This window comes from Ornithodoros turicata, chromosome 6 (genome assembly GCF_037126465.1).
Source record: "Ornithodoros turicata isolate Travis chromosome 6, ASM3712646v1, whole genome shotgun sequence".
In the NCBI taxonomy this organism is placed as follows: domain Eukaryota; kingdom Metazoa; phylum Arthropoda; class Arachnida; order Ixodida; family Argasidae; genus Ornithodoros; species Ornithodoros turicata.
Window position 1 is genome coordinate 68,422,153 of NC_088206.1, and position 13,393 is coordinate 68,435,545.

At 43.2% G+C, this 13,393-nt stretch overlaps 1 protein-coding gene across 6 annotated transcripts in view; it reads right to left on the reverse strand.

Moving 5' to 3' along the window:
- The window catches only part of LOC135397164 (echinoderm microtubule-associated protein-like 2), a 40,867-nt gene that overhangs the window by 6,010 nt on the left and 21,464 nt on the right, over nucleotides 1–13,393 (reverse strand). For 3 of the 6 annotated variants that reach the window (XM_064628539.1, XM_064628542.1, XM_064628537.1), the window contains exons 5-18: nucleotides 13,237–13,305; nucleotides 12,250–12,275; nucleotides 12,038–12,167; nucleotides 10,875–11,024; nucleotides 10,726–10,798; nucleotides 9,265–9,306; nucleotides 8,209–8,226; nucleotides 4,841–4,942; nucleotides 4,650–4,754; nucleotides 3,985–4,119; nucleotides 1,226–1,325; nucleotides 968–1,125; nucleotides 284–409; nucleotides 69–200 (exon numbers count right to left, since the gene is read on the reverse strand). In XM_064628539.1, the coding sequence (XP_064484609.1) occupies nucleotides 69–200; nucleotides 284–409; nucleotides 968–1,125; nucleotides 1,226–1,325; nucleotides 3,985–4,119; nucleotides 4,650–4,754; nucleotides 4,841–4,942; nucleotides 8,209–8,226; nucleotides 9,265–9,306; nucleotides 10,726–10,798; nucleotides 10,875–11,024; nucleotides 12,038–12,167; nucleotides 12,250–12,275; nucleotides 13,237–13,305 (1,366 nt within the window). The remainder of the gene's footprint in view (nucleotides 1–68; nucleotides 201–283; nucleotides 410–967; nucleotides 1,126–1,225; nucleotides 1,326–3,984; nucleotides 4,120–4,649; nucleotides 4,755–4,840; nucleotides 4,943–8,208; nucleotides 8,227–9,264; nucleotides 9,307–10,725; nucleotides 10,799–10,874; nucleotides 11,025–12,037; nucleotides 12,168–12,249; nucleotides 12,276–13,236; nucleotides 13,306–13,393) is intronic. The other 3 variants (XM_064628541.1, XM_064628538.1, XM_064628540.1) reach the window with 3 other exon arrangements.

Here is a 13,393-nt window from a genome sequence, read left to right on the forward strand (position 1 = left end):
TGCAAGTCAAGTCAAGTCAAGTCAAGTCAAGTCAAGTAGAGAATTCTTAACATTCAAGCGTAACTCGCCCCAAAATCCTTGCTCCAGACGACGGAATGTGACATGGTGTCCCACAAGTGGACCTGGCAGTCGTAACCTCCAGTTACAAATTGATTCTGAGTCGGACTCACGGCGAGAGCCCAAATTTCTTCAGTGTGGCCCTGGAAGCACGGGATTCAGCACGGTGACAATCACAGCTTTTCGGCGGCCGCACTGTTAGCTTTTGTGTTCTTGGCGGACTTACTTGGACGACGGTGGAAAAATTTAGACTGAACGTTCCTTGTAGGATGGAGTTTCTTGTGGTCCCAATAAGCAGCATACTACCCTTTCCCTGTGTCAGTGTGCGGATGCCCCCTACACTGTCTGGAAGCTGAACAGAGAAGGCAACAATGTGATTCATTGGAGCATTTTAACCAACTTTGCCTTACATCAAAGCACAAAACAAAAACAGTCAAACGAAGTCGGAGACAGCAACAAGTCAGTACACTTCATGCAAAATTCCAGTCTTGAGATTGACTGTAATCGATTATGATCAGCATAATCAAATCAAAATTTGCACTTTTGCTTATCTCTACGATCTTGGAATCAGAGAATGAATACTGCAAGAAACTACCAGTAATAAAAGCTGCTGCAGTAAAAGTTCCTTTAAAACCGCAGCCCGATTTCTTTGTCTGTTGCATGTTTTCTCTTTCTTATTTAATGCCGAACCTTTAAATTTTCTAGATAAACAACCCTAAAGTCAAAATGCTTCTCAGTAAATCCACATTTGGAATTATATAACATACTTTATCGTACCGAGCGCTTAGTGCATTAATAATACACTACCTAGTATTTTGCACCTTCCCTGAAGTACAGCTTCCGAGCGCATTACTAAACAGTGACGGTATCTTAAAGAACCAAGCTAGCGATCACACAAATATATTCTAACCCTGGCCTCTCTCCCCGTCCGCTGAAGAGCAGAGTCCCACTCGACGACTCTACGGTCCTTTCCACCTCCGCTGACGATGGTGCCGTCCTTCATGGAGCAGACTGAGAACACAGGGCCATCATGTGCGTTGCTCACAAGCCTTGACACTCTGTTTGACCCTGTGTGGCAACAAATTTGGCCCCGAGTCAGAAATCAGCAGAGTGTGGAAAATCGGTCAAAGTGAAAAGTGAGTAAAAAAAAATTGGTCAAAGTGAGTACCTCTTTGCCAAACAATGATGTTTCCGTTGGAGTCACCGGTGAGCAAGTCTCCCACCTCCGTGAATGTCATGCATAGAACATACTTGGGCTTGTTGCTCTTCTGAAATTGAAGTATCAACGATAAATTCAGACGTCAAATCGTACTTATACGCGGGATATCATTTCTCTGTCCCAGATATGCTTACTATTATTATTTTTGGGCTAGTTCAGAGCTGTGCTGTATATAAGATACTTTTCCAAACACTTTTTGTCTTTTTTTTTTTTTTTTAATAGCAATCACACTTTCTTGCTTACTTAATGTAAGGTCACATTTTTCTCATACAAGTAGCTGGAGATGTCCGACTGCTGGTGCTTCTCGTCTGCCACTATCCTTTATAATCACATTTTCATCAAAGACTCGTGTTTTATTCACGGTGATTCACTGTCAAGATAGGTTACTCATTACAAATATTACATTAATTGTAGTATAAAAGTACGTGAGCACACAGGTTGTTTCTCCAACATGTCACAAAATCCTCTTAAAAGTTATCTGCCTAAAAATTATGGTATCAACGATATTTATCTCCGATTAGCTTTCGATGCAATATCAGCTTCATAAATTTTAAGTCGTGACAAATTTTCCTTGTCAGATACAGAAAGCACATGAGGGATGTAGTCAATTCCCATTATGTACAAAATATATTCCCTGCTACAATAGTAACAACTGAAACAAAACAAAAAAAATTGCAAAAGTCATCGTTTTGAAACTAGTAAATATTTTAACAGAATCATGTGACACATTAGGTGAAACATTTTAGGACCATCTTAAGACACGTTAAAATTATTATCACAGAGGGGGGTTCATGGTAGGTCAGAGTAATGCATTACGTATAAAAATAGGCAGGATTATAGGCACTCCAATTATTTTCGTATATATTAAGTAAGGAGCCATTTAAAAATGACAAAACGTTTAGTCAAAAACAGTTAGTTTAAGTAGGAACACAACATACAAAAGCAAGATGCAGCACACAAGACTACAGGTTTTTCCGGTGATTTTAATCCAAGCGCCATCGAAATTAATCCATGTGCCATGCAAACTTTATGGGGCATGGACTAATTTAGCTGGAACTCGGATTAAAATCGCCGGGAAAACCTGCAGATGCGGGAAAGCACGCCTAATCACGTGACTGCGACAGTCACTTGTTACTGCCATACATGCCACGTTACGCATGTCACAAAGCATCAGGTCATGCCACAACTAGCAAAGTTAAGCATCGCTGCCACCACCCATCTTGCCGTGGGCGCTCTCGGGGGGGGTGTATCACTCACCAGGACGTTCTCACCGGGCGACTCCTCTGACAATGCGCTCTGCGTCCAGGAGAGGGAAAGACAACACACGGGGCGAGGGAACACAGGTGTTGATAAGGCGGACAGTACACAAACTACTCATCAAGACATGTGGTCTCCAAAGACTGCCGCTAAGGGACTACCGGACTACACTCCACTACGTGGGCTACAATGCATCTGCGCTGAGCCAGGCACAAGACTACCCGTATTTTCTCGCATCTATATTGGCACCATTACCCAGAAGGAAAGCGTGCAGTTTTTCTTCACCACTTCCAATGTTGATTCTGGTGGGGGCTGCTAAACTCCAGTTCGTCAGAAAGTTCATTATGTCTCAAGATTCCATCCGTATTCCTGGTACAAACTTGGGGAACAGCGCTTTGCACAATGGGAGCTCAACCGCTCTGCGGCCCTGGCATTTTTAACAAAAATTCAGCGCGTAGTGTAATCGCGACGGTGCAGGTTAGATGTACATGAAAAAATACGGTTAACAGTCTACTTCTACACAGAGTCCTCTGCCACTATAAAATGCAGGCAGAGATGTGCTATTACTAACGCCATACATGACATTAAAAGAGTACACATAATAAAACACACACTAGTGATAACTAGAGATGGGACGAATCCAAAATTTTCCGAATCCGAATCCGAATCCAAGGAAGGTTCTGCGAATCCACGAACCTTTCTTTAAAAAAAGAAAAAAAAAGAAGAGTTTAAAATGCCAGGGGAAAAAAACACTTCTACTGAAAAGTATTTTGAAGCAGAATATGATATATTTGTTTAATGAAAAACGAATTGATTAATAGTTCACTTTCAGGAGAAAACATACCCATGTACTTCTTCTTACATGTAATTTATTTAACACGTTGCTCATCGACTACAGGAAATACATAAATTCTCGAGTCTGAGTCGTTTCCGTAGAACTAAGAAAAAATCAAAAGCAAAACCGTGTTACTCTTAAACTTGTAATGTAAGAGTTCCTGCCTGAACTCCTTCAGCCCTGAGCAATGTAAACAAACAAACAAACAAACAAGAAAACATCCTCCGGCCAATCAGGTTCTCGACAGACTCCGCAGGCGCCAATTTTAAAAAGAAACAAACAAACATGGTTGGTGGATTCGAAAGATTCGAATGGCCGGTTTGGGCACTGGGATTCGGATTCCCAAATCTCGAATCCCTGCCTAGGATTCGAAGATTCAAGGATTCGTGGATTCAAGGATTCAAGGATTTGGCTGTCACATCCCTAGTGATAACGATGATGTGTTTGAAGTAGACATTAGTGTAACACGCCGAGCATCCACAGGGAAAGAAAAAAAAAAACTATACGTGTGCGGAAAGGCGTGAGACATCACTTTATAGCGGCTGAGACAAGATGCACTTTGACGGCATTAAACGCATGCCCTGCGTGAGTGGGAATTTTCTACGCAACGACTAACCTCGAAGATGCCAAGTTTTTTGGCCAGCGTTCCTCCTTCCATATCCCAGAAGTGGATGTGCCCCTTTCCGAGAGTGACCAACGTGTGCCGGTCCATTGGGTGGAACTCGACTGCCAGCACCGCATCCGACGCACTCTGCAAATTACGTTACGGATGACGTGAAAATACGAATGCCTTTGAAGCCCCGTTGCCCCTTTGCACTGGCTCCAGTGGGCAGAATGTACCAGGTTCTTGTATGTTTCAGGTACCAGAGTCATAGCACCAGCGTCGTATCAGGTACCGTACAACGCTGGCACTGTGACTGTACAGTGCTGGGCAAAAGTTTACGGAAAACACCCTTCGGCGAATTCCTTCCTCGGAGTGACACGCTAGCAGCGAATGGAATCCTACAGACTTATGGATATGTGCCTAGGTAACCCAGTCACCTGTTTGCAAGTCCGTAGGATATCATTCGCTGCTAGCGTGTCATTCTGAGGAAAGAATGCCACTGAGCGTATTCCATTAACTTCTGTCCAGCACTGTACAATCAATGCACCGGGTCCGGTGCATTATTTGTACCGGCAATTATATTCGCAATGTACCGGTTCCGACACGATGAAAGTACCGACCGCTCCGCCACCCATTCATAAACAGCTGTTCCAGGAGCTGTTTCCGTTCACTGTTACCTTTGTCTCCGTTATCTTCTGTCCCCTCTCACCCCTCTGCCAGTCCCAGAGCGATATCGTATGCTCGTTTGAGTCATCGACCGCACATAAGATGGAGCCACCATCCTGCAAAAGGGGCGAGACATTCAGTGTTCAGCAAACACACATATATGTGCAGCGAGTAATCTGAAAGCAGAATGGATTTAGCGTACCGTCTTTGAAAATGCGACGCAGCTGACGGCCCTCTCGAACTCTCCAATCCCGATGACGTGCAGGGTGTGCAGGCTAACAGAGTCCCATATCCTGACGTGCGGCTGGAAATTATGCGGGACAAATATGTAAGTATTTCTTTTAATACAAAAGAGGTCATCACGGGCTAACGTGGGAAAGCTCATCAAAGCTAAAGCTGCATGCGAGGTTGTACGTTGTTAATTAAAGGTTGCACTGCTACAGCCACTAAGATGGAAAGTACAGAAATTGGTCTTGCCCAGTGGCGTCACCAGGAGGGTGCGGTCCGCGCTGGGTGATGCGACGGAAGAGGGTGACGCCATGAAGCCAAAGACAACATGAGGAGCCCTCTGCGAGCACATTATTTTTTTCTGCGTGTGATATGATATTGTTCACAGGACGGAAAATTGTGATTTATCATTAGGGTTCAGACTTTTCGTTTTTTTCCGATAAGCTCCGATAAACATCCCCCGGTATTTTTTTCATTTACTATTTTCGGATTTATCCGAAAAATTCTGATTTTCTTAAACAGCCCTGGGCTCGCCTGGTCTGGTTGTTTCCTGTTCCAGAACTGGATAGAATGCCCTGCACAAGGAGAATTCCGACTGAGCCCAACAGAGACAGCTCAGTATAGCTCACCACTGAAAACATATCAATGCGCGGCAATGTCCACCTAGCCTGTATTGCAGGGCCACTATTCCATTGCATGGCCAATGAGTCATTGGCCACCAGGCCAGGCACCTAAGCTAGGCAACACTGGGAATTCGAGGTGATTCCTAGTGATTCGTATGTTTTGCAGGGTGACTTTCAACGTTAGCGGTGGAAAAGCATCCTGCATAACTTCTGAGCATCGCGCTTAGAAACAACATATTCAGCTATGTTTCTTTGCAACCCATTCCTCGGGCTGTTCCAATCCTTGAGAAGTACGTAAAAAACCCCGAGTTTTCTAAAATTTGAAAACTCCGATAAACATCCCCCGATTTTTGCCAAAAGAAAACCCCGAAAAGTCGGAACCCTATTTATCATGAATCGCCTGGTATAGAGGGGGACGCATCATTGGGTGTGGGTGACGTGTCCCCTAGTGACGCCACTGGTCTCGCCTTTTAGTAAAAGCAGGAACTGCCAGTGCTATAAGACTGATAATATAGTACAATTTAGCATGCATCAGCAGTATCCTGCCAGTTTGCAGATGCAAGTGCAAAATGCAACAGACACACATGGAGGGTATGGCAGACATCTAAAAAATAAAGTTGTTTTTGATGTTAGCCCAAAACATCAAGTTGTAAAAGCACGCACGATTCTGGAGCTCTGGATAAACGCAAATAAATGTCACCTCCTCCAGTGGCACACAGCTTCAGAATTCTTATGCAGATTTAGTTTCTTTATTATGTCCCTGTAGATGTCGGCAGCAATTTAGCGTAGGTACGCGGCACCTTTTAGTTGTTCTGGAGCAATCTCCGAGATGTAAAAATGTGTTTTGAAGATCTGCCAAAGCTACTGCCAGCATTCTTGCCTGCCAGTCCCAATTTGTGAACTGGGAAGAGGTGGCTTCTTTATATTTAAAGTAACTTTTCTGTACCTTTCATATGCACAACAAGTACCACTGGCTCTTAGTCGTGTGTACAATTGTGAACTGTACAGGGTGTGTGGACTGCTACAAGTGCACGTCCTGCAGTTCAGCAAATGCGGATAATTCGTTTCTAGCTAAGCAGCAACCAAAACATCAATGGTCAACTGTTGAGTTAATAGAACACACACACATTGATACACACACACATACACACACAGTTCTCACTCTCAATGTGCTTGCTGCGTCCTGCAAAAGTACCAATGACTGTTTGTGGAACCACAATGTTTGTTAACAATGTGTGGATATTAAAAGCAGCACAATATCTTGGCCCAATATTGGACCAATATTGGCAATGCCAGCCCAGTATTAGACCAAAATTGGACCAATACTGGGCCAGTGTTGACAATATCAGTCCAATATTGGACCAAGATTGGGCCAGTATTGCCAATATTGGCAATGCCGGCCCAGTATTGGACCAATATCGCCAATATTGGACCAAGATGCTGTGGTGCTTGGCACGTGTAATAACTATCAAAGGAGCATTGAACGCAACACCCAACCACCTGTACTGAAGCACTACTGCTACCTGCAATGCTCAGCATTTTCCATGAAACCAGGTTATCATCAAAGCGCTCACTCAAAACACCATTTTGCATGATGTTCACAAGCGGTATCCCTTTAATAATGTCAAGATCCTTCAGGCATAACCGTAATACTTTGCCATCACCACATTATTGCGATAGGTAATAATCACAGCCGTGAGACTACTACTGACTTTTGTTAAGCACAATTTCGTATCAGCGAGCATTGTAAAGTGGTGCATGCCAAGGTTCTCCAGCTGCAAACAATACTCTCGCATACATACAGTCAACAAGTCCATACATACATAAACTGCAAGTAGACACCACACTGAAACGCTTCACAAGCACAACGAAGGCATGTACACTTGATGCACATACAGCACGACACATACCATGCATGTATCCTTGAGTGACAAAAAAAGAAAGAAAAATGCTAGGGTTGACATAACGCAGTTTCACTTTTGCAATGTAGTTTTACGTAACGTTTTTGGGGAAATAGTAATATCGCAGTAAAACTACGACATAGTTCTGCTACGATATTACTGTCGCTAGCAGGATAATGTGAAACTACAGTGTAGATAGTTTTACGTAAAGACATAGGTTCGCTTTAGTCGGCTAGCTATCCCCTAGCTATCCAGTCGCTACAGCAATGCCTGGTGCGGCTGATACTGCTGACACTTACACGGCTGAACGTGCCGCAACGAATGAAAATTTAACGACAAGAACGCTCCGAGAGAAATGGTAAGAGTTGAGTGTAATCGTCTAATTTTCTTTGCGCACTAAAAAGTTACGAAAGGGTGGCAAAGCGCGCAAGATTATTCGAGAAGCAATCTTTAAAGGTTGCTGCAACATTTTTTGCCCGTTATGTACCTCTTGCCCGCGGAATCCTGCGGATTTGTGAATCCCGCTTCGCGAAAACATTAGCTTTCCACAGCAGAAAGCTTACGGGCTTTAATGATGTGGCACAAAACCGACTGAGAGCTATCCCTTAATCATTATGAATTGTGGATGAGGTCCAGGGACTGCATGGAATGCAAGCCTGTGAGTACAGCAGTGCACTAACATTCGTACCACTAATGACATTATGGGCCAAAGTGCATGCCACACAAACGCCAATCGCCCCAAATGCAACAGTGCAACATGCGACTGCCACTGCTCTGGAGTGTGTGGGTGATTGCAAGATAGATAAAGGATGATTTACCCTGCTTACGACGCGGGGCTAGAAAAAAGAAAAAGAGAACGTGTGTTAACGACTGCGCTGCGGAGCACACAGCAAGAGAACGTACACTATTATTGCGCAACTGCAAAGTAACTGCAGGTAGCCTGGACACTAACGTTCCTACAACTTTTCATTACTGGTATCGGACGACATTTTTATTACGTATTGGTTTCCACTGTCAAACTCGGCTAGTAGACCAGTAAAAATTTTGTTTCACGAGCACAAAAATGCAAAAGACTGCGGGAAACACCAATGTTGTAGCCCTTGCTGTTGATTATGTTGACTGGGAACGCTGTTTTTAAACTGGAATGATTATCGAAGACACTCCAAACAGACGTGTCTTTTGCCCTTTATTATGTAAGCAGCTATAATTATAGGGACTGACTCTTTCGGGTTAATCCTAATTTCTCCCAATTATATTGCCCATTGAATCAGTCTCGGTACCAATTCAGGTTACGCTCAATTTCTCCCGGAAGTCCGATCACGTATCATGTTGTAGCACATCCACTATATAGTAGTATCTGAATGTACCAATAGCACCCAGAATTCATCCTGAATTACGTATTAAAATTTTTATTCAATCTGATCATTTAATTTAATGATTTATGATTTTTTCCCTCTTGAATCTGGGAAAGAATTTAACCAGAAGAAGTCAGACCCTATAGCTATAATCTATACACCCTGAAATAATGATTAAAGGTTACAGGTATGTAACACCCTCTCCACACTTTATACCTGCTAACCATGAGACAACCGCGTGCCTGTGGTCCAATAAGATCGCAACCACGTAGCGACGCACACCGTAACGGCATGTTGTACGGAAGCAAGTTTGGTGAACAACACAGAAAGAACAATGATCAACAGCATTTTGGACAATACATTACATTAGCTGGCATCGATAGGCAAAAAGCACACTGGTGTATGGTGAGTACTGGTGACGATTAGGATACGATTAAGCAGAGAGGACAGAGAACACATTAAGGGGAGAGAGTGGTGCAGACTGTTAACAGTGGTCTGGGTCTGAGGTTTTTAACTCACCAGCAGACTTGCTTCAGGTGATGAAGCATCAAAGGTTTGACTCTGAACACCAAACAGATATCAAAATGTTTCAGGCAAAGTCCTCAAAAGTTCATGAAAGTCAAACTGGGTACTCTGATAATTTCCCGATAAGCTTTCCTGAAGAGACAGGATAACTGCTGTCGATATGTTTCGTGTAACTGCTTATTCTGCTCTTCCACAAAAAATTCCCCTACATTTTAATATCTCTGGTAATGTGTATGTATTGTCCATGTCATTGCTATCTCACTGTTTATACAGTGAAGACTGCTTGTAGCTATCCTGCATGTGTTTCCATAATACTCAGAATATGCAGAAACCAACTGTTCTCATATTATTTGTGTCTTTTGTTCTGCATGTTAATCACTTTGTGACACTGTTATGGTAAACGCGTGGACGCATTAAGCCTTTCCGTGGCTCTATTGGCTATAAACAGTCTGCACTGTATCATGACGGTAGCACATAATGATCGATATGCTGTAATCAATCAATCAAAAGACTATTGCACTTTCTCTCTCTTTGCACCATTATTTCTGTAACATACTTACGATGGAACTGCAAAGGGTTACAAAATGCAAAGTGTTTGAATATCACCCATAACACAAGTGTGCAGGAAACCAAATATAGCAAAGATAAAGCGAGTGACCCGCGAAACATGTTTTCAGCGCTAGCAGCCATGGAGCTGCATTACATAACAGAAACGAAAAATGTGATACAGATGTGTTGCTAAGCGCCGTGTGAAGAACAGACAAAAAGAAAAGACACTACAAACGATTTGTATCATGCTGTGCATCGTGGCAAAAGCAGTTTAGAAACACTGACTCTACTTTGTGGGGGTGCCTGCAGGTGAAGGTGGGGGTGCCTGAATGTTGATTGAGGCAAACAAGGCTAATACAGAGAAACCCAGTTGAACTGACAACATAAGCTGGGCACTTTGCAACAGTGATACATCATCCATGATGACCCGTTAATTTGAATATAGTGATAATTTGAGGGTTCTATGATGTTGCATTAATCGGACAGCTACCATTTGCTTGATTATCGCTGACTAGAAAGGCCGTTTAAGTCAAAACAGATCCAAATTTGCGTGAATGAGTACTTGGCAACAGTTCAAAATAGGTCATCCATCATGACGTGTTAATTTGAATATAGCGATAATGTGAAGGCTCTATGCTGTTACATTAATCGGACAGCTACCATCTGCTTGATTATCACTTGATTAGAAAGCCGTTTAGTTCAAAACAGATTCAAATTGGGATGAACAACGTTTCACACAATTTATCCACATTTATACCGATCGTTGCAGTTTCAGGCTCGTCTGAATTAGTCGTTACCATTTTACATTATCTGTAATGGTGAAAGTGGAGGTGAGAACATGGGAAGGATCTTTGTCTGAAGACACTGCAGGCCATATGTAGTGCTATAGGGTTTGAACCAACTTACCTTACGGTCTCTCCTGTCGATGCTGGCAACCTGACCCGTTGCAATGACCAACTTGTTGGGGTGGATAGCAAGGCTTGAAAGGCAAGGTACGTTTTTATCATTTACGAGTACATGCTGCTTGTACCAAGACTGGGATATCTGTCACCTACCACTTTATATCGTCTGTATGTCCTAAGTAATGTCTCTGGATTTGATCCTCTACGTTATAGAGGACCACAACCGCTGCGATGAAGTACACCATTTCCCCCGTCGGCAACAGGAAGAGATTGGAACGGCAGTCACGGCCACGATAGCCATATCTGGCGAACGCTCAGCTAAGGACATGTTTCTGACACTTCCTCGAGGAAAGAGAAAAAGGTATGCAAGACCTACAACCCACTGATTATACCATCCACGTCACAATCTGCAACCCCTATTGTGTTCCCTTTCCACCAGGGACACCACAGATCGGATTACCAGATATGTGCTGTGGCTGGACACTCGAAATTTTACTTTACAAGTTGCAGTATGAGCACACAGCAATAGCACACGACAGCACGTGGCACAGCGTTAACCCGCTTTGATAATAATGACGATTATCATTTAGAATTTATATAGCAACACATCATGACCTGCTTGTGCAGAAATCCTAATGTCAGCTTGAGTATAAGATATTTAGAGCCTGAAGTTTTAGGGTTTTACCCGATTCTTCCCCGAATTTGCACCCCGAATTGAAGGTTGCCTCTTTAGGGTGAAACCCGATTTTTACCCGGCAAATTGCCCTCACTGGGACGTCAGTAGGAATGCACTAACTGACTTGTTTGGCAGAAAAATGCAGTTACATTACCGTTTGTACCAAACCGCTACAGTTAGTTTGAATAACTGAGCCAGATTTCTCCCCGAATTTAGCGTACTGGAAGTTTTTTCACCCGATGCATGAATTTAGTGCACATGTTTATTAACCCGATTTTTACCCCCCGAATGTAGGAAAAAATATTTCCCGAAAACTTCAGGCTCTAAAGATATTACAGCAATCTAAGAAGGATAATGACCTGCACTGTAAATAATCCGAAAATTGCAGCACTGAGGAGAAGTGTAAATGGCACGATTACTACTGTGCGTGCACAAGCTATTCCAACAACCTTCTGCTATCTTTAGTGTAAGAGAGTAGCGTAGTGTACAAAAGAGAACAATGTACAAGACCATGTTTTCCAGTTGCCGATTGGAGTGGTTCGACAGACCTGCCTCTGACTATCCCATACACCTTTTTACGGACAACAAAAAAGGTACCCTTAAAAAAAGTGTCACTAAAGGTAGCAACATTAAAGGATACACCCATTCTAACTTGAGTCTCTGAGGAGGTGCACTGTTTACTTTGGTGAGACTGTAGTCTTCCAGGAGGTCGGTTGGAACGTGCATGACGACGGGTCGACCCCGTAGGTACATGCGTATCGTTCCGTCCTCTGTGAACAATTCGCGTGCACCACATAAACTCTCCATGTTTTTTTCAGCTTGCAGAGCGGTAAGTATAACACGTGTACTTGCCTTGATTGAACTGTGCATCCCTTGTGCTGAAACGGATTGCGTTGATGAAAGCGTCGCAATGACAGGTACAATAATGCAACTACAAGAAGTCGTGGTTACGCCAAAAGTGATGAGCAGCAAAATGCGAGCCATTCTTGCTTAAGCGTAGCAAAATCTCTCTCAGCGTATGCTACACAATGCAGTTTTTTACATGCAAATGTATGTAAGCGGGGAAAGCTACAGCTTTCGAAAATCTCCTTTGGAGCTAAAGTGCAGTGAGATTGACACTTCAATGTATGCTGGCAAGCACTAAAATCTAAGAGCTACGAATAAGTAACATTATCGACGCTAATTCTGTCTGCAACTCTAAGTGTGTATTAAATGCGAGCTAAACTAAACGAAAGCGACTTGCTAACTGCACCATGTAATTTCTACTACTTTACTACTACTACTACTACTACTACCAGCGTGTAATTAAACACACTGCCCGGACTGGCCGTGCTGTCCATGAGCTAACAACTAAGGAACGGGAGTCGACTAGAAGGCACAAGCAGTAAGACTTGAACCTGCACCCTCCAAATGCTGGTAAGAAACGCTACCATAACACCATGCATAGTAACGTAATGGTATGGTGTTACGGTAACGACAGATTCCCCGAACGGCAATTTGGGGGGTACGGCGTTGAGTCCCACCGTGCCATTTAAATGCAGTATCTAACTGGGTTCTATAGGACTTAAGTTGTCCCTGTTTGCCCTTCTGTGTTTCACTGTTGCCAGCTACCACATTACTTATAAGCACAAATGCCAAAAAAAAATGCAAGGCTTAAAGGAGCAATGAAATTACACTTAGCAATGCTCTGGCTACGGCTCGGTTTGACCCGATGCCCTAACCTAACATGGTGCCACACTGAAAGACGCGTTCGTCCAGAGAAGATTGAAGACCCCCGAACCAAAAATAGATAAAGATAAAGATGGAAAGAGCAGTGAGCATGCTGCTTTGCTTTTTTACCCGTGTCTCAAGAGCGTTCCCGAAGGGGACCTGAGGTTGAGGTTATACATGGAGCCACTTATAACCCGTCTAAAAGATACACAGAAGGAAAAAAAGTAACACAACTTGCAATCAGATCAATCGTGATCACATGCATTCATTCAGAGCACATCATCCC